A 26,530-nucleotide genomic window follows, 5' to 3' on the forward strand; every position below is an offset into this window, starting at 1 on the left:
TAGCATTTCTGTGCGCTGTTCTGGTTCGCCAGAAGCGGCTTAGTCATGCTGGCCACATGACCCGGAAGCTGTATGCCGGCTCCCTCGGCCTATAGAGCGAGATGAGCGCCGCAACCCCAGAGTCACCCGCGACGGGACCTAATGAGAGAGCCAGTGTGGTGTAGTGGTTAAGAGCGGTAGTCTCGTAATCTGGGGAACTGGGTTCGCTTCTCCGCTCCTCCACATGCAGCTGCTGGGTGACCTTGGGCCAGTCACACTTCTCTGAAGTCTCTCAGCCCCACTCACCTCACAGAGTGTTTGTTGTGGGGGAGGAAGGGAAAGGAGATGGTTAGCCACTTTGAGACTCCTTAAAGGGAGTGAAGGGTGGGATATCAAATCCAAACTCTTCTTCTTCTTCTAATGGACCTTTTTAGCCATGGGAAGGAATCTCTCACACTAGGGGTTGGGTAAACTTTTCTCATCTCAAGGGGAATACTCCCTTTGGGGCAGCCTTCTGAGAGCTCCATATCAGTTGTCATCTCTGTTTGAGTTTGTAATCTCTATTTGAGTTTGTAATCCTGGTCAGAATACATACTTTTGAACGGATTAGTTTTTGTTACAATTGACTATTGATTTGCGAGTAGGGACCACTCCCACTATTGAAACTGTTATTGGCCAGAGTTCTTGGTGTGCTTTTTTCTTGGTATATTTAATAACAAGAACTCCAACTTATTTAACGTCCATATCAGTTCTGGGCAGGGCCAGAGGCACTAAGTGGAGACCAACTTCTGGGCAGCAGGCTATACTCCAGCCCAGCAAGAACCAGGAGTTTCTAAAGTTTCTAAACACACACTTCCCTTCTGGCAAGCAGCCGGGAATTGTCACAATCCAATGGTGTCTTCCAGCCAGGCAAAAGAGATCAAGGGTGGGGAGAGAGGGTATCATCTGGGGAGCAGATTTGGGGAGGATGCAGGGCACACTGGGGGGGAGGAGAGGGAAGGGGCAGGAAGTTGCATCACGCAAGCGGAAATCCATCATCTCTGAAAGAAGGATGGAGCTATGTCAGAAGGAAGGCATTGGCCGGCTTCACGGTTTTCTCCTGCATTGTGATTTTTGCATAGAACACACACATATCATGATTCGCAATACAGTGGTACCTCAGGTTAAGAACTTAATTCGTTTTGGAAGTCTGTTCTTAACCTGAAACTGTTCTTAACCTGAAGCACCACTTTAGCTAATGGGGCCTCCCACTACCGCAGAGCCACCACCAAGTGATTGCTATTCTCATCCTGAAGCAAAGTTCTTAACCTGAGGTACTATTTCTGGGTTTGCAGAATCTGTAACCTGAAGCATCTGTAATCCGAGGTACCACTGTATACTACCCAGTCAAAAATTATGAAGCCGATATCACAATATAGACTTCAAACCGGTTTGGGACAATATATTGATATATCACCCAGTTCTATACCTATATAATACTGTTTTTTGTTTGTTTTTGCTGTTGTTTGATTATTACAGTCATACCTTGGAAGTCAAACGGAATCGGTTCCGGAAGTCAGTTCAACTTGCAAAACGTTCGAAAACCCAAGCACGGCTTCTGATTGGCAGCTCCTGCAGCCAATCGGAAGCCTCACCGGACATTCGGCTTCCAAAAATAGTTTGCAAACAGGAACAGTCACTTCCAGGTTTGAGACATTCGGGAGCCAAAACATTCCGAGAACTAAGCTGTTTGAAAACCAAGGTACGACCATACTTACTACAGTTAGGATTGCATTTTAAATCTGTTCAGTTCTTTACCAGAGGCTGCTTTGAGCAAAGTTTGCCACAAGAAGTCGGGATGCAAATGTCTAAAACCAATCAGTCAATAAATTCCACAACAGCTCAGGGCCAGATGAAGGGAGCATACGGACATGGTGAATATTGAGTTACTTTTCTTGTTTGCACCACTAGTGCTTCTGACCAGTTTTCTAATGTTCCTTAGACGCTGCAGTCCCAGTTGCATCACAGAGCTGTGAGGTTTCGAACGACATACCAGCCGGCTGCGCTAAATTTCATTCACACCAGAGGGTGTGGTGTGACACAACAATGCAGCGGTTCTCAACCTGTAGGTCCCCAGATGTTGTTGGACTACAACTTCCATCATCCCTGAGCTCTGGCCTTGCTAGCTGGGGGTGATGGGAGTTGTAGTTCAACAACATCTGGGGACCCACAGGTTGAGATAGGCTGCAACAATGGGTATCACTGGACAACATAGCCACCAAAAGTACTGACCAGCCATTTGCAGGAGAGACATAGATTAGGAGGGACTGAGGGGGCGGGACTTAACTTGGAGCAACACCATCATGTGAATACTGAATAAATAACGTGGTAAGAACTCTTTTTGGTTATCTGCTTTTTGACTGCCACAGGGGGAGGGATCATAATTCCCTGGAACCTTGACACTCAAATGAAATGTGGAAGTTAAGAGCCAAAGAAATGGAACAAGCAACCTGACTTATAGTAAAAAGTAGAGACATCACCTTGCCAACAAAGGTCCGTATAGTTAAAGCGATGGTTTTCCCAGTAGTGATGTATGGAAGTGAGAGCTGGACCATCAAGAAGGCTGATCGCCGAAGAATTGATGCTTTTGAATTATGGTGTTGGTCGGAGACTCTTGAGACTCCCATGGACTGCAAGAAGGTCAAACCTTTCCATTCTGAAGGAAATCAGCCCTGAGTGCTCACTGGAAGGACAGATCCTGAAGCTGAGGCTCCAATATTTTGGCCACCTCATGAGAAGAGAAGACTCCCTGGAAAAGACCCTGATGTTGGGAAAGATGGAGGGCAGAAGGAGAAGGGGATGACAGAGGACGAGATGGTGGGGCAGTGTTCTCGAAGCTACCAGCATGAGTTTGACCAAACTGCGGGAGGCAGTGGAAGACAGGAGTGCCTGGTGTGCTCTGGTCCATGGGGTCACGAAGAGTCGTACATGACTAAACGACTGTGTGTGTGTGTGTGTGTGTGTGTGTATACACCGAAGAATTGGTGCTTTTGAATTATGGTGCTGGAGGAGACTCTTGAGAGTCCCATGGACTGCAAGAAGATCAAACCTCTCCATTCTAAAGGAAATCAGCCCTGAGTGCTCACTGGAAGGACAGATCCTGAAGCTGAGGCTCCAATACTTTGGCCACCTCATGAGAAGAGAAGACTCCCTGGAAAAGACCCTGATGTTGGGAAAGCTTGAGGGCACAAGGAGAAGGGGACAACAGAGGACGAGATGGTGGGACAGTGTTCTCGAAGCTACCAGCATGAGTTTGACCAAACTGCGAGAGGCAGTGGAAGACAGGAGGGGCTGGCGTGCTCTGGTCCATGGGGTCACGAAGAGTTGGACACGACTAAACGACTAAACAACAACCTGACTTATTGAGAAGACGGCCCCCAATTATGCCTTCTTGTGAAAAGTGGGAAAGCTGCCATGACTGTTGCCTGCAAAATAGAATCCGCAAGGAGTTAAGGACAGAGTTGGCCGCAAATCCAGCCACCGCCGAAACTGAACAGACCCTCTTCATCAATGGAGAAGCAGCCCCCATTGCTCCCATTGTACTACCATCTAGAACCACGTTTCATTGTCAATGAGAGAGAGAGAGAGAGAGAGAGAGAGAGAGAGAGAGAATATAATTTTAATCGCTAGTAAAAATAGCAGGAGGAGGGCAGACCGGAGAACAGAACAAAAAGGGGGGGAGAGGGAGAAAAAAGAAAAACATGTACTAATTAATTTGTACAAGCTGGCAATTAAGAGAAGATGATATTTGCATGAAATCTCTAATGAGCCTCTTTAAAATATGTCCTACGTGTAGTCCTATCGTATAGGAACGTTCAAGGTGTCTCTGCCGGCGAGGGAACACCAAGCAATCTTCATCAAACCAAGAGCCAATTAAGCGACGTTAATTAGGCTGCTTAAACAGTACTCAACTCGCTACTAACAATTACCCAAGATTATATGCCGCAATCACATTCCTTCTGAACGGGGAGAATACGTGATCGGGAGCCTTGTTTCTGAGTTAATTGTTTCCACCCTACAGTCTTTTCGGAGATGTCTCCTTCTGGCGGCATGGAATAAAGGCAATGCCAAAATATTGCATGTTCGCAGAAACACACCATGGATCTCAGGAGAGGAAGGGGACCACAACAGTGTCATAGTGTCGTACGGGGGCAGAGGGGCTGTTGCCCCAGACGCAACATTTGAGGGGCGCAAAATCCCAAAAGAAAAACAAACCACTTTGAGGTTTGTTTGGTTTTTTTAAAAAAAACCATCAAGTGGTGTAAAAAAAAAAGTGAAATAAATAATAATAAAATAAAATAAAAGGCTGCTGTCACTGTCCCCTCTCCAGCTTTCGTCTCCCTGCTGGGAAGAGCCTTCCTCCCCCATCTCTGCTGTCGCCTGGCCCTAACAGAAACTACGGGTTAGGGAACACAATACTTGACTTGCCCCGGGCACTAGCAACCCTTGCTACGCCACTGGGCCACAGTCCTAAGAAGTTCTCACCCCCCACCCATTTTTTAAAGGAAGTTTCTAGTCCTTATGAATATAGAAATATGTCTGAAAGAGCATGTGTTACACCCAGCAAAATCTCAGAAGCCACAGGAATCGGCTGAATCATGTCCCCAACAAACTGAGGAGAAGGACCACAGAAGCCGATTCTCCACGAATTGGTCCAAACAACCTTTTGCTTCAAGGGCGGGGGGGGGGGGGACAACCTTAATCTTTCTAAACTGCTGGGGAACATTTACTACCAGTTTCTGCTGCATGGGAGCATGTGCCAAAAAGGGGGGGGGGGCTTTTAAAAATAATCAAAGCTAGGTAATGAGACGGGCCTTTTAGCAAATCACATTGAAGACTATTAGAGAGATTAAAACCTTATCAAGCTATTACATCATGTGTGGATTTAAAGAGTGGGCTCATTGAGAAATAATCTCAGGGCCAGGTGCAAAGGCAAAACAACATCCTAGACCTCATGAAACCTATATCTGTTTACTTTCTGAACGCCTCTTTTCCCTAGGTCAGATCCACATCAGGCTGAGGACAGTGAAGTCAATCCAGTCTAATTGATTTCCCCCGGCACAACTTTTTAGGCTATATTCATTCATGGACTGATAAAGCCAAAGCCTCGTATTGTTGAATTTTCAAAAGTGAAAACAAAGCTCCTTTCGATACGAGCAAAACAGCCAAGCTGCCAAGAAGGGAGGAAAGTGGCCCAAAATGAACTCTGGGCTCTCTGTGATCACTGACAGTCACAATCGTAAAATAATAAGCTGGTTAAATACAGACGGGCAACTAGCAATGGTCAGGCTGCCAGTGCCTACAAGGACCACGGATGCAAGGAAGAGGTAAGGAAACCTGGGTTCAAAACCTGATTTTTCTCCTTCCTTTCTTTCTGCGAAAAGCTTTGGGTCAGATAAAAGAAAGTGCTTCTTTGCGGAGCGCATAGTTAAATTGTGGAATTTGCAGCTGCAGGAGGCAGTGATGGCCGCCAACTTAGATGGCTTTCAAAAGAGGATTAGACAGCGATGGCTGTCACTGGCCACTAACTACAATGCTTTGCCTCCACTGCTGAGGGGCAGCAAATTGCACTCAGGTCCATAAACTCCCAAAGGAAGAAGGCTCAGAGCCCAGGAAGTGGTGGTGAGACGACAGTGAGTGCTCAGAGGGAGAAGACTGGGAGGAGGAGATGTTGGAAGCTGGAAGAGGCAACAGGGCTTAGTGAGCAGGAAGAGTCTGTGGCAGAGAGCAGTCCAGACTCAAGAGGGAGGAGAGGAGGGGGCCAAGGAGACAGAGAAGAGGCAGGTTTCTGAAGAAGCCAGGGGGTCTCCCCTTCCTGCTGCTCTTCTTTCCCCTGGTTTGCCAGAACTCCTATTCTGGGGGATGTGAGGAAAAAAAGAGAGAGAGAGAGTCTCTCAGTAAGAAACATCTTTCAGAGGAATTTCGGCTCACCACATATAGGGGCGAGTTTTGGGTCAGGCCGCACCTCACCAAGTCCCTGCCTTGCTCTCCAACTGAGAGTCACCTATTTCTTCATTCCAGCATTGCTCACCTTGGGGTGGGGGCAAGGAACTGAACCTCTTGCAAACCTTGTTTTACTGCTGTTCCGGCATCTGTCAATGCCCACGCACTTTCAAGCATACCTTCATAAGGGACAGAAACTTGACCTTAGTAAAAAGATAGTGGAGACTGAATTTGTACCCAACACTACCTCCATGTTTTTTTTTTCTTTGCGCACCCAGGGAACTGCAACTGGCCCCCACCCAGCCCTGCTTATCAGCAATTCAATCTTCCTGCCCCACATCTCCCACAATCGTATAAATTGACTTTTTTGAAGACTGTGGGAGCTGCATGTTTGTGTCTAATAGGTTCCAGGAGAGCGCTCTAGCTAGACTGAGCGGCTTCTGCCACGTGAAGGTGCCCAATCTTCGAGGGTTGCTGGCTAATTGCTGAATTTCAGACAGAGGATCCATTCTTCATTTCCACGTCTTAGGGAGCTATTGAGTCAGGTGAAATCTCTCTTACCTGTTCCATGCTAAAAGCACGTGAGACAGGAGCCCAAGGGGCTTCATCAATCAATGAGCTGGAGATGGAAGGCCCGGGTGAGTGTTATTATTTCAGGAGCGCTTCCTGAAGATTTCGTTTCTGTCTCCTGTCAAACAGCGACCTGCCCTCGCATAAGGCAAGGCAGGACCCGAGAACTGTCACCTGCACACATGCAGAACCTTCAAACGGAGGAAGTAATTAAATCATGTTCAGCAAGAACACAACTCACAGGAAACACCTTCCCAATGGAGCCGAGAAGCTATAGCAAGAGAGTTTTGCACTGATCAGGAAGCCTCTGAGAGTCTGGGAGGAAGGGGGACAGGTTGCGTCCGGCTGGAAGCATAATCCGATGAGCAATAACACAACGGCACCTATTCTGGCAATGTGCTCCCCCCTCTACTGTTCCGTTTCTCAGGGTTAGAAACTCAGATATAGACATAAATTAGGCACTAAGTGGCGCCCTAAACCAATGTTGCAGTAGGCCATTTTGGGGCAATGTGGGAATGTTGTGGGTAGCAGGAGAGGATATATTGATTAAATAGTATCCTTCCTAACTCACGCTAGTGAGTTTATTCATGCAGCAGAGTACATTCCCCTCTTTACAAAGCAGGAAGCTAGTTGCAGATTCGTTAGAAGAGGCATAGGCAAACTCGGCCCTCCAGATGTTTTGGGACTACAACTCCCATCATCCCTAGCTAACAGGACCAGTGGCCAGGGATTATGGGAACTGTAGTCTCAAAACATCTGGCGGGCCGGATTTGCCTATGCCTGCGTTAGAATCTCTTAAGTTCTATTATTCCTGGTGAGACCCCTTTGATTCCCTCCTAAAAGAATAAAGACACAACAGTCTTCTTTTGAAAGTAATAAGAAGTTTGCTCACATTCAGGTCACAGCTGGATCCCTGAAGGCAGGCTTTAGCTTAGAGTTACAGAAGAGGGTTCATCCCGTATGAGAATGAGCCCGTGTGCTGCTGGCTGAGAGAAGAAAGGGCATCAAAAGAGGAAGGTGGCCGCGTGACTGGACCTTTCGTTAGGTCTGGAAGGGTCACGCCCACCTACCTGGTCACATGCAAAGGAAGGATGCTCCAGACCAGGTGTAACAGGAAGTTCAACTGGCTGGACCAACATTCCCCTGCATGTCTGCTCTAAGCAAACAGGAAATGTTGTATTTGACTGCACATGTTACATCCCACAGGAAGACAGTTCAAAAGCCTTATTTTGCAAGTGATGGACTGGCGGTGATTGATTCTCAGTTAAACATTTGGCTAGTTCAGATGACCACCTTGAGCTCGAGAACTCTGAGAACTTAAAGAGGAAAAGTCGCTTGATCCAGGGACACTCCAAATATATACAGTGGTACCTCTGGTTGCGAACGGTATCCGTTCTGGAGGCCTGATCGCAACCCGAAAAGAACGCAACCCGTGTCTGCGCGGGTCGCGATTTGCCGCTTCCGCACATGCGCGTGACATCATTTTGCATGTCTGCGGATGCACGACATTACTTCCGTTACTTCTGGGTCACCGCGGGACGCAACCTGAAAACATGCAACCTGAAGCAAACATAACATGAGGTATGAATGTATAGGCTGGTTTCTATTTATTTTTCTTAATGCTGACACGTACAGTCATACCTCGGGATAAATACGCTTCAGGATAAGTTTTTTCGGGTTGCGCTCTGCGGCAACCCAGAAGTAATGGAGCGTGTTACTTCCAGGTTTTGCCGCTCGCGCATGCGCAAACGGTCAAAATGACATCACACGCATGCGCGGAAGCAGCAAAATGCAACCCGGCACACGCAGACATGTCTTGCGTTCTGTTCAGGATGCGAACAGGGCTCCGGAACAGATCCCGTTCGCATCCCGAGGTACCACTGTATTGCAATGTTCTTCAGAACTGTGAGCAGGGCACTGGGGTGGGGAAAGTGAAGGCAAGCTGCAACAATTCTCTGAAACGATCACTGCTCCTGCTGCAGGCTGCACAGAAGCAGCATTTTGGCTCCTGAAATCCAGGTATGCACATGCCTCCTTATGCACCCTTTCCCATATGCATTTTTGTACACATCTCATCTTTGAAAGGGATGCGGGTGGCGCTGTGGGTTAAACCACAGAGCCTAAGGCTTGCCGATCAGAAGGTCGGCGGTTCGAATCCCTGCGACGGGGTGAGCTCCCGTTGCTCAGTCCCTGCTCCTGCCAACCTAGCAGTTCGAAAGCACATCAAAGTGCAAGTAGATAAATAGGTACCACTCCAGCGGGAAGGTAAACGGCGTTTCCGTGCGCTGCTCTGGTTCGCCAGAAGCGGCTTAGTCATGCTGGCCACATGACCTGGAAGCTGTACGCCGGCCCCCTCGGCCAATAAAGCGAGATGAGCGCCGCAACCCCAGAGTTGGTCATGACTGGACATAATGGTCAGGGGTCCTTTACCTTACATCTTTGCAGAGCTGCTTCCCAAAACTCAAAGAAGCATGAATGTCACAGGGCAGCTGCTAGCACCCCATCTTAGCTGTGGTGAGTTAGGTGCAAACCAAATGTCTTCCCCGTCCATAGTATGGTGGTGGTCCCCCCCCCCAACCACCATAACCCTCCCAAGACAACATGGTTCCGCCCTCCATAATTGCACCGCTTGGATTCTAGCTCTGCTCCCCTCATTAGCCGCAGGGCCGATTAGGATACTAAATCTAGATCACCCCCACTGTTAATGCCCGCCAGTTGCAAATCAAAACCACGCTGAGGTTGTTTTGCTTCCCTGCTCACCTCTCTGAAGCCAGTACGGTAGGCGTTGATTAAGGCACCCTTAATGAAATCCTGAATACAGGACGAAAATAAAGCATTATAGGCCATTAAAATGACCAGCCAGAGGCAGCAACACGGTGATTAGCCAGCATCATCTGGAATCCCAAGCACCCCAGGGAATGAGTCCAGCTCATCACCCTTCGCAGGGTACCTAATGTTCCCCCATTAGCAACCTTTGTGCTCCTGCCACGGTGTCCCACAGCTGCAGCCAATTAGGAGGAGCAGCAGCAAAAACAACAACAACACAACAACAACAACAGCACCGTAACAGAGGGCACTGCTTTAACGCACCTGAAATGTGACGTTTCCAATTAGAGAAGATCAAAGTGTTTGACGTCGGTTTTAAATGATTCTCATCGCGGGGGAAGCCAAGCATTATCATGATTTATAGCACAATGCTAATTATGCAGACCCCCACACCAACGACCTTGCATTAATTGCATAGAGAACCACGTCAGCAAAAAGGAAAACCTACAAAAAGGAAAACAAGTCCCTGTTTACCCAGCCACCTGTGGGCCAAAGAAAGGGAGGCAAACAGAGATGGAGCAGGGAGGAGAGGGAGAAGCTGGGCTGGAGAAATCTGCATATTTCCAATCAGTCAATTAGTTCACTGATAGACTGAAATCTACCTGTTCCCAATCCATGCGTGTTTCGCGTGTTTCTACCCATTCATTTCTGCCTTAACCTGCAATTTAAACAAGCCCAAATAAGTACAGTGGTACCTCGGGTTAAGAACTTACCGTATTTTTCGCTCTGTAAGATGCACCAGACCACACCTAGTTTTTGGAGGAGGAAAACAAGAAAAAATATATCCTGAATCTCAGAAGCCAGAACAGCAAGAGGGATTGCTGTGCAGTGAAAGCAGCAATCCCTCTTGCTGTTCTGGCTTCTGGGATAGCTGCGCAGCCTGCATTCGCTCCATAAGACGCACACACATTTCCCCTTACTTTATAGGAGGGAAAAAGTGAGTCTTATAGAGCAAAACATACGGTAATTCGTTCCGGAGGTCCATTCTTAACCTGAAACTGTTCTTAACCTGAAGCACCGCTTTAGCTAATGGGGCTTACCGCTGCCGCCGCACGATTTCTGTTCTCATCCTGAAGCAAAGTTCTTAACCTGAGGTAATAATTATGGGTTAATGGAGTCTGTAACCTGAAGCGTATGTAACCCAAGGTACCACTGTATATAAAGCAGGGGTTTTTTTCAGCTGGAACTCACTGGAACTCAGTTCCAGCCCCTCTTTTTCTAGAGAAATAGCACTGATTTAAACACTCAAGGGATGCTAAAGATCAACACATACATTTTGCGGGGGGGATGAGGGGATGTGGAGATTTTCTTTAAAATATTTCTCAAATGATGGCGATGTTGATTTTGCATGCAGCATGGTTATACTGATTGTATTTCATATACAAATATTGAGGCACGTGCCCACTCAGCACAATGAGAATATGCAAAAGTCTGGCTCGTTTGAGACTATAGAGAACCTTCATTCTCAATCATGAAGGAACTCCCAGGTGGAGAATACTTACGGACATATATGATTTCCACAAATACGCACTCGGGGTTAATGCCCCTGGCTCAATTTGCTCCCTAATAGGACCCACTCTCTTGAGGGCCCCCAAAAAATTTGAAGAAAGAAAAAACAGGATGTACATTTCCAAAATATAAGATAAAAAACAAATAAAATAAAACCTACATACAGCAACAGTGTTTTGTGTTGTGTTGGCTCCTATGATGTAAATAACGGGCCCTGCCTGCTAACCTGCTCCTAAAATATCACTGGTTTGCTCATTTCTATATATATGGTGCCTACATTCTGCATGGACTGCTTGCATGGCAACATGGGCAAATGGCTTTAGATACATACCTATTATGTCAGTGATTCCCAAACTTAGGCCTCCAGCTGTTTTGGGACTACAATTCCCATCATCCCTGACCACTTGTCCTGTTAGCTAGGGATGATGGGAGTTGTAGTCCCAAATCAGCTGGAGGGCCAAGTTTGGCCATCACTGTATTAAAGGTAAAGGTAAAGGTACCCCTGCCTGTACGGGCCAGTCGTGACCGACTCTAGGGTTGCGCGCTCATCTCGCTCAAGAGGCCGGGAGCTGGCGCCATCCAAAGACACTTCCAGGTCACGTGGCCAGCGTGATGAAGCTGCAACTGGCGAGCCAGCACCAGTGCCGCACACGGAAATGCCGTTTACCTTCCCGCTATAAAGCGGTACCTATTTATCTACTTGCACTTAGGGGTGCTTTCAAACTGCTAGGTTGGCAGGAGCTGGGACCGAATGGCAGGATCTCACCCCGCCGCGGGGATTCGAACCACCGACCATAAGATCAGCAAGTCCTAGGCACTGAGGTTTTACCCACAGTGCCACCCACGTCCCTCCCCCCTTGTAGCTTCCAGCAATTGGGATTCAGAAGGAATTATAGTCTAACATCAGGAGGTCGCAGGTCTTCCATGCCTGACTATCTGGAAGAATGTGGCAGCTAAACTGGTGACTGGGAGCGGCCGCTGAGACCATATGACACCAGTCCTGAAAGACCTACATTGGCTCCCAGTACATTTCTGAGCACAATTCAAAGTGTTGGTGCTGACCTTTAAAGCACTAAATGCCCTCGGCCCAGTATACCTGAAGGAGCATCTCCACCCCCATTGTTCAGCCTGGACACTGAGATCCAGCGCCGAGGGCCTTCAGGCGGTTCCCTCACTGCAAGAAGCCAAGTTACAGGGAACCAGGCAAAGGGCCTTCTCAGTAGTAGCGCCTGGCCTGTGGAACGCCCTCCTGTCAGATGTCAAGGAAATAGACAACTATCTGACTTTTAGAAGACATCTGAAGGCAGCCCTGTTTAGGGAAGTTTTAAACGCAGAAGGATCCCAGATTCTTCCTTCCATTCACCAGCTGGAATTCCAAGCCGGTAAACGGGGGTGTCCCCTGCAGACACAACCTCCTTGATCCTGCTTCCCATCGCTTATATATATATATAAAACGTGCCATGCTGTAAGCAGAAATCACATTTTAGAGTTAATGTTTTACCAAACGGAACACCGCTCTCAGCAGGGAGCACATCTTGCCTGCAAACGGCTAAGCCCATCTGCCAGAATGTGCTTGCCCTCGCCGGTGCCCCTCCAATTTGGCAAGCGCTCTAAAATCAATGGCATTAGCAACAAAACAAAACTGAGCTATGTACGTCAGAACGGAGTGAAACCATGTGACTGGGGGTGAGTGCTTTTTTTAAAACCAAATTGTGTTCAGCCTTCCCCTGTAACGACAGCCACAAGCCTGCACGTAAGAAAAGAGGGACGCATTATTTTATATTGTTGCAGAAGAGGGGGGGTTGCTTGCTTTGCCTGAAAGATGTTATTGCTATAAGAATGACGCCCTGGCATTTAGCAATCAGACTGGTCGCCATAGGTGACCAGGAATTCCATACAGGTGAGTGCCTAGAATCCCATGAAATCGCATGAAAACAGAGAAATCGCAAAAGAGAGACACCTGACTTTATTTCCCTTCCGCTGGTCTGTCTGCTTAGCTTCTGGGCTGGCTACGCTGGGGCTGTGTATCACTCTTCCACTAAAATGCATAGTTTAAAAAAGAGAGAGAAGTGATTCGTAAAGAGAATACTGGCCTGCATTTCCCTTTTTTTAAAATAATAATCTTTCTTAATTTAAATTACACACTTACACAAAGAATTTACAATCTCATACTACAAAAAGTAAATTAAAGAAAAAAGAATTAAGAAAAAAGAAAGGAAGAAAATACAGAAAGAAGAAAGGCAAATTTATGTACATAAAAAACCCCTTAATCTTCCTAATTAATACTTAATTAAACACTTAAATAAAAAAGACTTCTGACAAAACGAGTCTTCCAATCATTCTCATTGTACTGTTTATACTGTCATCGTTTTTCCCCCCACAGTTTTATATTCTTTAATATTGTTCCTGTCTACTCCACAAACAATATTCTCCACAAGAAGGCTGATCGCCGAAGAATTGATGCTTTTGAATTCTGGTGCTGGAGGAGACTCTTGAGAGTCCCATAGACTGCAAAAAGATCAAACCTTTCCATTCTGAAGGAAATCAGCCCTGAGTGCTCACTGGAAGGACAGATCCTGCAGCTGAGGCTCCAATACTTTGGCCACCTCATGAGAAGAGAAGACTCCCTGGAAAAGACCCTGGTGCTGGGAAAGATGGAGGGCACAAGGAGAAGGGGGCGACAGAGGACGAGATGGTGGGACAGTGTTCTCGAAGCTACCAGCATGAGTTTGACCAAACTGCAGGAGGCGGTGGAAGACAGGAGTGCCTGGCGTGCTCTGGTCCAGGAGGTCACGAAGAGGCGGACACGACTAAACAACAACAACAACAACAACTCCATAAATGGTATTTGTTGTGTTTACAAGTATCACTCAAGTTCTGCTGTGAAGGAGGGGGTCGCTTTCAGCAGAGAAACACAGACTTTCTAGCCTCTTTGCAGGCTAGTGGAAAACAAAAGGCAGGCTAGTAATTTTCATTGGCTTATTTGCAAGGCTGGGCAGTGACCTCTAGCTCAGAGACCGTTGCAAAAGGGGAAAAGGTAAATTCCTGGAAAGTTGGTCTGCTTTTACTAGCCATCACATTTGGCTGCAACTCTCATGTTCAGAGACAGCATGCCTTGAAAACCAGGGGCTGGCAATGCGAGACGTTTTTGATTTGAGTTTCCACTGAAATGAGGCTGCATTTTAATGTTTTAATGCTGTATTTTAATCTTGTTTTTTAAGTTGTATTTCAATCAATTTGTTTGCGGTTGTGAGCCGCTCTGAGCCCGGTCTTGGCTGGGGAGGGTGGGGTATAAATAAAAATTATTATTATTATTATTATTATTATGGCTGCATCCTCTCTTGCTGTCCTTAGGAGTTTCTTAGAGACCTCTCAGTGGCCACTGCTGGAGGCATTGTAGTGGACTAAGTGGACCTGCAGAGGTGTCAGGAAGTGGGTGGCCAGATCAGAAGGAGGAATGGGAGGAGGAGGTCCAGCTCTGACTGCCTTCTGGCGGTTCCCTCAATGCGAGAAGCAAAGCTACAGGGAACCAGCCAGAGGGCCTTCTCGGTAGTGGCGCCCACCCTGTGGAACGCCCTCCCAGCAGATGTCAAAGCGATAAACAACTACCTGACATTCAGAAGACATCTTAAGGCAGCCCTGTTCAGGGAAGTTTTTAACGTGTGATATTTTACTGTATTTTTGGTTTCTATGGAAGCCGCCCAGAGTGGCTGGGGAGGCCCAGCCAGATGGGCGGGGTATAAATAATAAATTATTATTATTATTATTATTATTATTATTATTATTATTATTATTATTATTTCAGAGTCAGATGCCCAGGGAAGAATATGAGCGGGTTCAGAAGGCACAACTGGACCCCATTAAACACTGGAACCAGAAGAGGAAATAAGCAGGAAGGGGACGAAGGAGTTGGGTCCTAGAGAGGTGCCACGCAGATTGAAGCCCACTTTGTGACATTGGTTTCATGATTTTTGACCTGGCGATACAGTGGTACCTTGGTTCTCAGACTTAATCCGTTCCGGAAGCCCATTCCAATACCAAAGCGTTCCAAAACCAAGGTGCGCTTTCCCATAGAAAGTCATGCAAAACCGATTAATCCGTTCCAGACTTTTAAAAACAACCCCTAAAACAGCAATTTAGAATGAATTTTACTATCTAACGAGACCACTGATCCATAAAATGAAAGCAATAATCTACGTACTGTACTATAAAATAAATAAGACAGTATTGTAGATGATTAAAATGAATATTTATTTTTCTTCCCTGCACTGGTGATAGTCATTGTTTGGATGGGGGGCTTTTATCCATTTCCACAGTCACACAATCAATCAATCAATCAGTAGCTGAACTGGGTTCCACACAGTCACAAAAACAAATGAACTGAAAAAGTCTCAAAAACAAAAACGCAAAATAAATAGCAAAAACACCAAACTTAATCCGTTCCGGAAGTCCGTTTGACTTCTGAAGTGTTCAAAAACCAAGGCGCAGCTTCAGATTGGTGCAGGCGCCCCAGAAACAATAGCCAACAGCCGCACCGGACGTTCAGCTTCCGAAAATTGTTCAAAAACCGGAACACTTCTGGGTTTTCAGATTTTGAGAACCAAGGCGGTTGAGAACCAAGGTACTACTGTACAATGGACACGCGGCTTGCGAACGTGATCCATGTGGGATGCGCGTTCGCAACCCGCAGAGTTCGCAACCCGCAGTGGCGCGTCTGCGCACGTGCGGGTTGCGCTTCGGTGTTTCTACGCATGCGCAAAGCGCGATTTAGCGCTTCTGTGCATGCACGGCCCCCGAAATCCGGAAGTAGCCCATTCCAGTACTTCTGGGTTTCGGCGGGTCCGTAACCCGAAAAATGCAGGAGATACTCTCCTGTACATTGCAGTGATCTACAAGGTGTACAAGGAATAAGGCTGTCCCAAAAGTCATCTCAGTACTGCTCAGCCACCTGCCCTGGCATGCACCCACGTCCTCAGGTAATGGCTCGGGCGTTTTAACGAGAACCCAAGCGAGGTTGTCAGGAACCTTTCCAAAGCCATTTGCAAACACCCAGCAGGAACTGGAGTGCCTAATGAGTTCCAGGAAACTGGTCCCGACAGACAAAGCCATTATCTAAAGTGCAGATTCCTGCTTTCCACTTTCACACACAAAATAACACAGAGAACAATATACACTCCAAGTGGTGCCCAGTCATTTATTTCATCAAAGGTAAATAAGAAAAGGAAACTGAGAGAGGTAAATATGTTTCAGTTCTCTCTCTCTCTATCTCTCTCTGCAAACCTCAAGTGCTTGGTCGTAAAATGTCATTAGAAGAGGCGTCCAAGCGGGTGGGAGGGGGAACAATATCAACCGGGTGCGTTCAAAGCTGATGGGAGGAGAAAGTATGTTGCTCCTCCAGTGCCCCCTGCTGGCAAATGACAAGAATGACATGGCGAGCAAACAAGAAAGTGACCAAGAGACAGGTACGCAAGGGATGCGGGTTGCGCTGTAGTCTAAACCACTGAGCCTCTTGGGCTTGCCAATCAGAAGGTTGGCGGTTCAAATCCCTGCGACGGAGTGAGCTCCTGTTGCTCTGTCCCAGCTCCTGCCTACCTAGCAGTTCGAAAGCACACCAGTGCAAGTAGATAAATAGATACCGCTGCGGCGGGAAGGTAAACGCCGTTTCTGTGCGCTCCGGTTTCCGTCAAGGTGTCCCATTGTGCCAGAAGCAGTTTAGTCCTGCTGGACACATGACCCAGAAGCTGCCTGTGGACAAATGCCGGTTCCCTCGGCCTGAAAGCGAGATGAGTGCTGCAACCCCAGAGTTTCCTTTACCTTTTTACCTTACCAAAGGTAAGTCCAGCATCCTGCTTCTCAAGAGGACCAACCAGATGCCTCCTGGTAGCCTCCCTTCCCCCCCAAAAAAAGGATTACCTCTCCTAATAATCGTAAGTATGCCATTCATCTTCCTCCCTGCTGTCACCAAGGATGTAAGGCATGTTTTTTCCATTCTGCCTTTTATTTGCCAGATGCAGCAGCGGTTCTCCTCTGCTGCAGTTCACTTTCACCGCAAAAGGACATCTGCTTGAGGGGAGCTTAATAAGGGGGAAAGATGGCCAGCCCTGCTGCCTCCCACAAAATAAAGAGTGTATTGCCTCACCCCACTCACAGTTTTTATGTCTGCGACTGGGGCAGAATCCTATCCACGGATGCATCAAATATCTCCAGTTGAATGACCCAGTTTGTCGCGCCTTTGTGTATAACTCAGATATGCCGAGTCATTGGAAAACTATATTTAGCAGCCAACAAAGCTTTTGTCCAGGATCCCCAGGTGTCGGAGTTATGAGTTAGCCTACTTAGAACCTTGCTCACTTTACAGCCGCGAGGTTGACAAAGCGTCGATGATCAATGCCTTTCAGCCTGGAAGAGAAAGTCTCAACCGCCAGCGTCTCTCTCTCTCTCTCTCCCAGGCAGATTCAAGAGCCTCAAACCACCACCACCCTCTGGAAATGTCATTATTCAAAAAAGGGGGGTATGAGAAAGGTCACCTCTATTTCTGAAATCAAAAGGCCAGAAGGAATGGGATGAACAATCCTCCCTTTTAACTCGCTGTCTGGTGTGGGGACAATCGCTCCCCGAAAAAGGTGAGCAGCGACAGTTAGATATCAACATCAAAATGGCTCTGAAGAACAGTTTCCAAAATGGCCCTACTCCCTGCAGGCAACTGATAACAGCTGACTGTTTCTGATCAGGAAGTGAGTAAGTGAGTAAATGAATGAATGAATTTCAATTGCATTTACATCTCATTTTTTCCCCAAGGGGCACAAGGTGCTGTGTTTTCTCCCTCCTCATTTAATCTGCACAACAACCCTGAGAGATAGGTTAGGCTGAGAGGCATTGAGTTTTGTGTGTGTGTGGCCGAGTGGGGATTTGAACCCTAGCCTCCCAGGTCTTAGTCCAACACACTCTAACCACTACAGCACACTGCCCTTCTGGAATGTGAGCCTCCTTTTCCTGTTCCTGTTCCTAGCCACATGCATCTTGCCCAGCTGGAACTGGTAAGGAAGAAGGCATGGGTACATGTTGTGTGTGACATCTTTCCACATTCCGTATTCAATTCTTCTTTCCAAAACTGCAAGGACGAAATGGAGTGTGCATCAGGTCAGGAACAGAACAAGGCCACTGGGTTAAGTTATGAAGATACTTCATGCGTTCTGGAACGTCATCCAGTCTCTGGAGTGGACCATCTTTGTATTTACGGGACCGCCTCTCCTGGTCTGCCCAGCAGAGGACCTTAAGGTCCATGAATAACCATAGTTTAGAGGTCCCGGGCCCTAAGGAAGTCAGACTATCCTCCACCAGGGACAGGGCCTTCTCAGTGATGGCTCCGACCTGGTGGAATGCTCTGTCCCGTGAGACTAGGGCCCTGCAGGATTTAACCTCCTTCCGTCGGGCCTGTAAGACAGAGCTATTCCGCCTGGCCTTTAATTTGAATTCAGCCTGATCTTTTATTTCCCTTCTCTTCCCTTTTATGAAGATCGCCTGCTCTGAGACCCCACAGCTAATTCTCCCCTGGCCTCCTTGCTGGCCCAAGTAAGACCAATTCAGCCAGCTAGCCCTGGGCATTATCTAATGCTTATTTCCCCTAAATTGATTTCTAGATTTTGATTTTTATTGTTATTCATGTTTTTATACTGTATTTTATGCTGCTTTTACAATTAAGTGTTTTAAATTTGTTGTTAGCTGCCCTGAGCCCAGTTTTTGAACCAGGAAGGGAGGGGTATAAATAAAAATTTATTACTATTATTATTACAACCATTTCTTCCAAGGAGGCAGTGATGACCACCATCTTAGATAGCTTTACAAGACAACTGGAGAAGGAGAAAGCGATCAATGGCTACTAGCCATGACAGCTGTGTTCTGCCTCCATGCTTAGTGGCAGTAATGCTTCTGAGCAGCAGTTGCTGGAAGCCACAGGAGGGGAGAATTGCTCTTGTGCTCAAATCCTGCTTCCAGGTTTCCCACAACCAGTGGCAAGATCTAGCAGGCTCTTCTCGTGCTCTTCAGTGGACACTCGCTCACCAGAGCTCCAGACAGATGTCTTCTCCAAACCCTCCTACCCAACCAAGATCCTCCTCACTCAGAGAGAAGGATCCTGAGGCCCTCTAGAAGTGGTTGGACTCCCCGCTCCCATCCGACTCTGTGCCCTGGACTGATTGGACACAGAAGAGTGGTGAGAAGAACCAGCTGGGGAACCACAAAGGGAAGAAGGCTCAGAGCCCAGGGCGTAGTGGTGGGGCAATGATGGGTGGGAAGAGGGAGAAGATCGGGAGGAGGAAGTGTGGGAAGCTCAAGAGGGAACAGGGCTTTGTGAGCAGGGAGAGTCTGTGGCAGAGAGCAGTCCAGAATCAGTGGCAGATGCTGAAGCAGGTGAATGGTTGGAGGGAGGCCAAGAGGCAGAAATGAATCTGGCTGGTGAAAAGGCCTGGGTGTCTCCCCGTCCCCTCCACACCCTCGTCTCCCAGAACCAGGAGGGGGCTGAAACGGGCAGTGACAGGCTTCGCACAGGCGCAGTCTCCAATTGCTGGTGAAAAGCCCTGGAGAAGAGGGGACTTAGGCATCTGTGGCATAGCTGTCAACTTACAGATTTGAAAATAAGGGACCAGCAGCCTCGAAAATAAGGGATCAGCAGCCAAAATAAGGGATTTTCTGGGCACAGGTATGTTCAACTTCTGAGCCCTTCCGAGCCAAAGGCAGAAAGCCCAGCCAGCGGCCAAACGAAGCCTCAAGCGGAGGTTTCCACAGAGCAGCAACCCAGCAAAGGGGATGCAGCAAGGAAAACCACCATCACCTCTCCGCTGGGAAGCGCTGAGCAAAGGCGAGTCCCCGGGCAACGCAGCCGATTTGATCAGCACAAGGCATGCAAGCTCCACCCCCCAGTCATTCTTAGACTCCTTATTGGGTGAGCAACACAGCCAAGAAACACAGTTGGAGACTCCCTCCTCCCTGGCCGGCAGGGAGGGAGGGAGGGAGGGAGAGGAGCTGCTTCCTTTGAAACCCGGGAAATTTAAGGGACATCATCAATAAGGGGCAGCAGCGGGACACGGCGCTGGAATAAGGGATTTTCCCGCCAAATAAGGGACGGTTGACAGCTATGATCTGTGGGAACCTTCTGTCTCAGAAACTGATTCATAGAGGCAAGACCTACCAAAAAAAGAGTGGCTGTGCTCATTAGGCCTGACACTCCTGCGCAGATCCTCGTTTTTTCCCCTTCTTCTTTCTAATAAAGGGGGAACTCCACTTACTTCATGTCATCTGCTACTGGTTTGCTCCTGTCACTCTGCCTGCCAGCATAGCTAGTGGTCAAGGACCATAAAGCATCCATGACAGAGGAGTTGTAACTGCGGGGAAAATCCTATAAAGTCAGGGCATTCACAGATGACTTAATAATAACAACACAAGATCCGGAGCAAAGCATTCCTGTGGCGTTGGAATTAATTAAAATACATGGAAAAACGGCAGGCCTAAAAGTAAACTACTCAAAAACTAAAATGCTAACTAAAAAGTACAGAAGAGAACAAAGAACTTCAAGAAATGACGGGCTTAGAGATAAAAGAATAAATTAAAATATCTAGGGGTCTGGATTTCAAGAAAAAGTATCAACCTATATGAGGATAATTATGTCAAAACGTGGAAGGAGATTAAGAAAAAAAAATGGAAACCTGCTATAAATTACATCTCTTGCTATAGGGTAGAATCTCGGTGGTGAAGATGAACATCCCAAAATGATCTTCCTGTTTTTTCTCTTATTTTTTCCTTGATTCTTATACACTTGTCCTAATTTCACCTTTTTCTTTTCTTTCTTTCTTATGTTGTCTAATCTTGTAATGTCAAATACTGTATGGATGTATTAATTTTAACTCAATAAAATTGACCAAAGGTAAAAAGAAAAAAGAAAAACATTGCCCTATCCCAGAAGTCATCTGACTGCAACTGTTTACCCAGCTTCCATTTCTCCCTCAGCACTTGCTCCCCCCTCCCTTTGTTCCGTTAACTCTGTTGTCAATGCCTTCTTTTTTTCCTGACAGCCGCTGCGGGTAATTCATCTAATATCTCGGCATGGTGGGTGGCATATCCTGCTCAGGCTCTAGTTGTTTTTCTTAATGCCCCGGCAATGAGACTAGAGGGGCTGCAGAAAATCAGCGAAGCTCATTTCCTCTTAGTCATCTTGCTGCTGCTAAATTGGAACTTTAATGCCCCTTCCTGCCTTGATCTTCTGGCTGCCCCCGTAGCTATCACTTCGAACGGCCGCCAGCACTCACACAAAGTGAAACTTCAGGGGTAGCTGCAGAGGCTCCTGCCCGGGTGAAACATCTGTCGAATTTTGGGACTGGCAGAAATAGAAGTTTCTAGAAGGCTGGTGGGACGGACCCAAGCTCAGTGGTAGTGCATGAGCTTTTCACGAAGAAGGTTCACCCCCTGACATTTCCAGGTAGGGCTGGGAGCCATGCTGAACTGCTGAAAGTCAGTGCAGGCAACACTGAACCACATGGATCAGTAGACAAGGCAGCTTCTTGCCTTCCTATTGAGTGTGGGGAAAGGGCTGTAGCTCTCTTGGTTGCCAGACAACAAAAACTGGGCAACAAAGGAAAAATCTAGCACCTAGTGAAAAATAAATAAATAAACCCAGCACCGTCCTTCTCTCAGATTGTCTACCAAGAGAGGCCCAAAATAGGCTGGGTCTTGTAGCGTGAAAAGGCAGAGTTACTTCTGGCGTCCACCACCAGGTCAAGCCTAGGGGCAGCTGCAGTGAAGACTCTACACCAGCGGTTCTCAACCTGTGGGTCCCCAGATGTTGTTGGACTACAACTCCCATCATCCCTGAGCTCTGGCCTTGCTAGCTAGGGGTGATGGGAGTTGTAGTTCAACAACATCTGGGGACCCACAGGTTGAGAAAGGCTGCTCTACACCCTCACTGCTACTGAGTGGACTTCACACACATACACACAAAGGCAAGTGGAGCAAGGATGTCGCACCTACTTCCAGGAGAGCTGTGTCGGCACCATGACACTCACCGATAGGGCAGCCCAGACAGCAGGGTCAAGGGAAGTCAAGCAGTCCAGTCACATGTAGTCGGAACTGCCAGATCCTGACCAGGGTGGCAGCATGCACAGTGGAGCAAAAAAATGCATCTTGTCAGCACCCTGGAGAGCTCCCAGCAGAGAGAGCTTGCTAGGACTCCCTCTGGGAGATCTGTTGCCTCAGCTGCATGCTGAACTCTTCTGAGATCGGCTGAAGGCTGGATGGCCTGGTCCTCTTAGCCCCACCCCATATAAGCAGCTGTCTGTTCCTTTAAACAGATCAAGTTTGTAACCACTGTCTCCTACAGCATAAGAGACAGTGAGGGATGACCTCAGGGCTGCCATCCAAACAGAAGAAGGGTCTGCTGGTCCTGTGAGGGGTGGGTGTCTGCCTCTGAGCTAGACGGAGGATTGTGGCCAGAGTACATGACAAAGACCAAGTCAAGAGAGGTTGACCCGCATGGGAAAGACGCAGGCTTAAGATTTGCAGGTCTTAGACAAACATTTTCTTGTGCACTCCTGTTTGCCTCTGCAGAGCTCGTCAACTGCGGCTTGCCAGCCCAACCTGAGCTCACCGCTTTCCAATTGATGGGCTTTTCAATCCCCACGCCGTGCAATCATGGCAGAGTAAAAGCAATTGATTGCAGCCTCTGTGTCTCCTCAGAACAGTAATAATAATAATAATAAAATCATAACGGGAGAAAGGAAAGGAAGAGTTCAAAGAGTCAAGGGCATTCAAGCACTGGAGGAGGAAACAAAGAAAACCCATCGCTCATTGAAAAAGTTCACTAAGAGAGGAAGCGCTGGTGCAGAACTAGGCCAAACCATGGTGACTGCCTCCGCTAGGCAGAAAACCTAAAAATACAACTCCCGGTCAGTGAATTGGCAAAATAGACAAAACATACCAGATTCCAGAAAAGAGGGTTAAAGGCGATGCAGAGGACAGCTATCCCAAAGCTGGGGTCAGTCACATCCACGAAATCAAGGAGCAGAGACATGGCCGAGAGATCAACCTGCGAAGGACAGTGGAAATTAGTTGGGGCAACCATGTTTAGCACCCAGCAAGAGCTTCCACACAGGGTTGCTTCAGATGAAACACGAACCACGTGGTTTGTGCTAATCATACTCGAGACTCTGAACTATACTTTGCATTCCAGTTGTATCAACAAAACCATGGTTTGGGACACTGATCTACCATTGGGAGCCGCTGTTTGGGAAACATCTTAGGGTTCCCAGAAAACAGGGGGTGGAGGTAGAGAAGGGGCACAAACCATGGTTGGTCTGAATGTCTGGAATGCTAACCATGGTTTACCCATACATATCAATCATTGTGGAGAAGGAATAATAATAATAATTTATTATTTATACCCCGCCCATCTGGCTGGGTTTCCCCAGCCACTCTGGGCGACTTCCAACAAAGTAGTCTGTTAAACATTAAAAACTTCCCTGAACAGGGCTGCCTTCAGATGTCTTCTAAAAGTCTGGTAGTTGTTTTTCTCTTTGACATCTGGTGGGAGGGCGTTCCACAGGGCGGGTGCCACTACCGAGAAGGCCCACTACCTGGTTCCCTGTAACTTGGCTTCTTGCAGTGAGGGAACTGTCAGAAGGCCCTTGGAGCTAGTCCGGGAGGTAGAGACTGGTGTTATGTGGTCCCAGCAGCCACTCCCAGTCACCAGTCTAGCTGCCGCATTCTGGAACATAAGCGGTGGTCTTATATTGAGTCAGACCTAACTCTGCATTGTCCACACAGGTGGACAGTCGCTGTCTAGGGTTTCAAAACATAAGACATTGCCAATCCTATCTGGAGATGTTGTGGATTAAAACTGGGGCCTTCTGCATGCAAAGCAGATGCTCTACTTCTGAGGAGGCCCTGATTTATTATAATTATGTGTATCCCTCCCTGCTCAAGGCTCCTCTTCTTGCAACAACATGCAAGACACTGGCAATTTCTGCCTTGCACAGCCCATCACAGGTTGTACTCAATGACAACTCGCAACCAAGCAGAAGGTGGGAGAGCCCTTCTAGTAACACCTCTATGATTCTGGAGGACCTTTTGGTCCCTGTGAGGACAGGATGCTGGCTAGACAGACCATTGGCAACAGGATGTGCTTTATACCGCGGTTCTGAAAAAAACAACCTGTCGTATTTTATTTCACCCCATCATTTTTATTTTATCCAACCATCTCTTGAGCGGTGGAGCTAATTTTAAACAGCTGATATTAACCCAACAGTTATGCTGAGATGTGTCCATTGAAGATATATCTGTTGCTTACCTAGGTATAAAACTATTAAGGGTTTGCAAACAGCAGAGGAGAAATTAACTTCCTTCCATCCTTGGTACCAAGTTCCTTTAGATACCCACAAGGCAATTATGAATGGTATTTAGTGGGACTTCCGTGCCAGTTATACCTGCAATTTTGTGATAATTTGATCCAAAAATACCTATAGTGTCATGTGCTGATGAATGCAAGGGCCCTGTTGCGTGGCAGTCAATGGAGTCTTCTGCAAAGGGTTCTGGGGCCCCTGCTCCTACCCTCCTTTTCCCCCCCAAACTAAAACTTTTTAAAAAAATAAACCCTTTGCTTACAGTGTGGCTCTCCACACTCCAAAGCACATTGCCAGTGACATCTGGACATCTGCCATCCTAACATGCCCAGAGGGAAATGTGCATTATGTGCTTACGCTTCAAGCAGGGATGGATGACCTGGTCGATTTCAGTGTCTCCTTTTTCCACTTTTATTCACTTTTCCACATCCGTTTGCCAACTTCTTCTTACGATCTCATGAAAATTCATCAGCACCTCCACATAAATCTCTCTTCATATACATTTATGTATACAATTTTGCTGAATGCACGCTTTCTACCCAAGTACATGCATGTTGGTACACACGCACTGGACTGAGAACTGTGTTGAAGATTGGGAGAAAGGTGAATTTTCAAAGGATTGCTGTGCCTTCGGCTTATGTACAGCTTCCGAAAGTGTGCATTAGGCAGGCTAGTCTTTAAATGTGAACTAGATTGATTGATTGATTGATTGATTGCTTTCCCAACCTTAGCCTCATGCCTTTGTAAGCACCTAACATCACACTGCATGTATATATTCAAACATTTAGGTATATAGCATTTACACATTTACACACACAGTTTGTGTATATTTAAATTCTGTTATCACCAGGCTGGGCATCGCTTTCCTTTTGGGCGAAGACAGAGGCAAAGTAGGTGTTGAGTAGTTCCACCTTTTCTCTGTCACCCAGTTGCATTTCTCCGTGTTCCCCACGCAGAGGACCTACCGCTTGCTTGTTCTTCCTCTTACTTCGAACATAGCCAAACAAACCTTTATTATTATTTTTAACCTCTCTTGCAAGCCTGAGCTCATTCTGAGCTTTAGCCAGCCTGACTTTCCCTCTGCAACTGTTGGCTACTCGGGTACATTCCTCCTTTGTGATTTCTCCTTTCTTCCATTTCTTATACATGCCCTTCTTAACTCTCAGCTCATCTGCAAGCTCCTTAAGCAGCCACAATGGTTTCGTTAGATGCCTCCCGCTTTTCTTTCTTGTTGGAACTGTCTGCATTTGGGCCTTCAATATTTCACCTTTAGGAAACTCCCATTCATCTTGGATTTCCTTCTCATTGAGTCTTTCTGACCATAGAATCTCACCCTGGGGGTCCTTAAGGTTTTTGAAACCAGCCTTTGTGAAGTCCAGAGCACATGCAAACTTATGAAGCTAACTGCCATTCACCAGGACAGACCTTTGTGGCTTAGGGCCCTCATATTTACGGGACCGCCTCTCCTGGTCTGCCCTGCAGAAGACCTTAAGGTCCATGAATAATCATAGTTTAGAAGAAGTCAGACTATCCTCCACCAGGGCCAGGGCCTTCTCAGTGATGGCTCCGACCTGGTGGAATGCTCTGTCCCATGAGACCAGGGCCCTGCGGGATTTAACTTCCTTCCACAGGGCCTGTAAGACAGAGCTATTTCACCTGGCTTTCAATTTGAACATAGCCTGATCTTTTATTCCCCTTCCTTCCCTCCCTCTCCCCTTTTTATGAAGAATACCCGCTCTGGGATCCCACAGCTAATTCTCCCCTGATCTTCTCACTGGCCCAAATAGGACTAATTTAGCCAACTAGCCCTGGTGATCATCTAATGTTTATTGGATGGATTTCCCCCCTAAATAGATCTTTGAATTCTGAACTTATTGTTATTCACGTTTTATATTGTATTTTATGCTGTTTTTTGTTGCATCAATTAAGTGTTTTAAATTTGTTGTTAGCCGCCCTGAGCCTGGTTTTTTGAAGTGGGAAGGGTGGGGTCTAACTAAAAAAAAATATTATTATTATTAGGCACAGGACTAAGCAACTCTGACGGGCAGAGGCTCTCCAAGAAGCCACTCTTGGTACCCAAAAAGATCATATGGAAAGTCTGTTGGATCAGGCCAATGGCCCATCTAGTCCAGCATCCTGTTCTCACCGTGGCCAACCAGGAGGACGCAAGACCTCCATGCTCTCCAGCAACTTCAGAAGCATCACTGCCTCCAACCGTGGAGGCAGAGGCGGGCATCATAAACTAGTTGCCATTGACAGCCTCATCCTCCATTAATTTG

At 47.2% G+C, this 26,530-nt stretch overlaps 1 protein-coding gene across 5 annotated transcripts in view; it reads right to left on the minus strand.

Moving 5' to 3' along the window:
* Positions 1-26,530, minus strand: part of PEMT (phosphatidylethanolamine N-methyltransferase) — a 106,215-nt gene that overhangs the window by 73,977 nt on the left and 5,708 nt on the right. For 3 of the 5 annotated variants that reach the window (XM_081889373.1, XM_081889372.1, XM_081889371.1), the window contains exon 2: positions 22,832-22,939. The exons of 1 other annotated variant lie outside the window; for it this stretch is intronic. In XM_081889373.1, coding sequence (XP_081745499.1) covers positions 22,832-22,939 — 108 coding nt within the window. Of the gene's footprint in view, positions 1-12,521; positions 12,614-22,831; positions 22,940-26,530 lie in introns of all 5 variants that reach the window. One more of the 5 variants, XM_081889375.1, reaches the window with a different exon arrangement.

The sequence above is a fragment of the Podarcis melisellensis genome, assembly GCF_964234715.1.
Source record: "Podarcis melisellensis genome assembly, chromosome: 14".
NCBI classification, from domain to species: Eukaryota; Metazoa; Chordata; class Lepidosauria; order Squamata; family Lacertidae; genus Podarcis; species Podarcis melisellensis.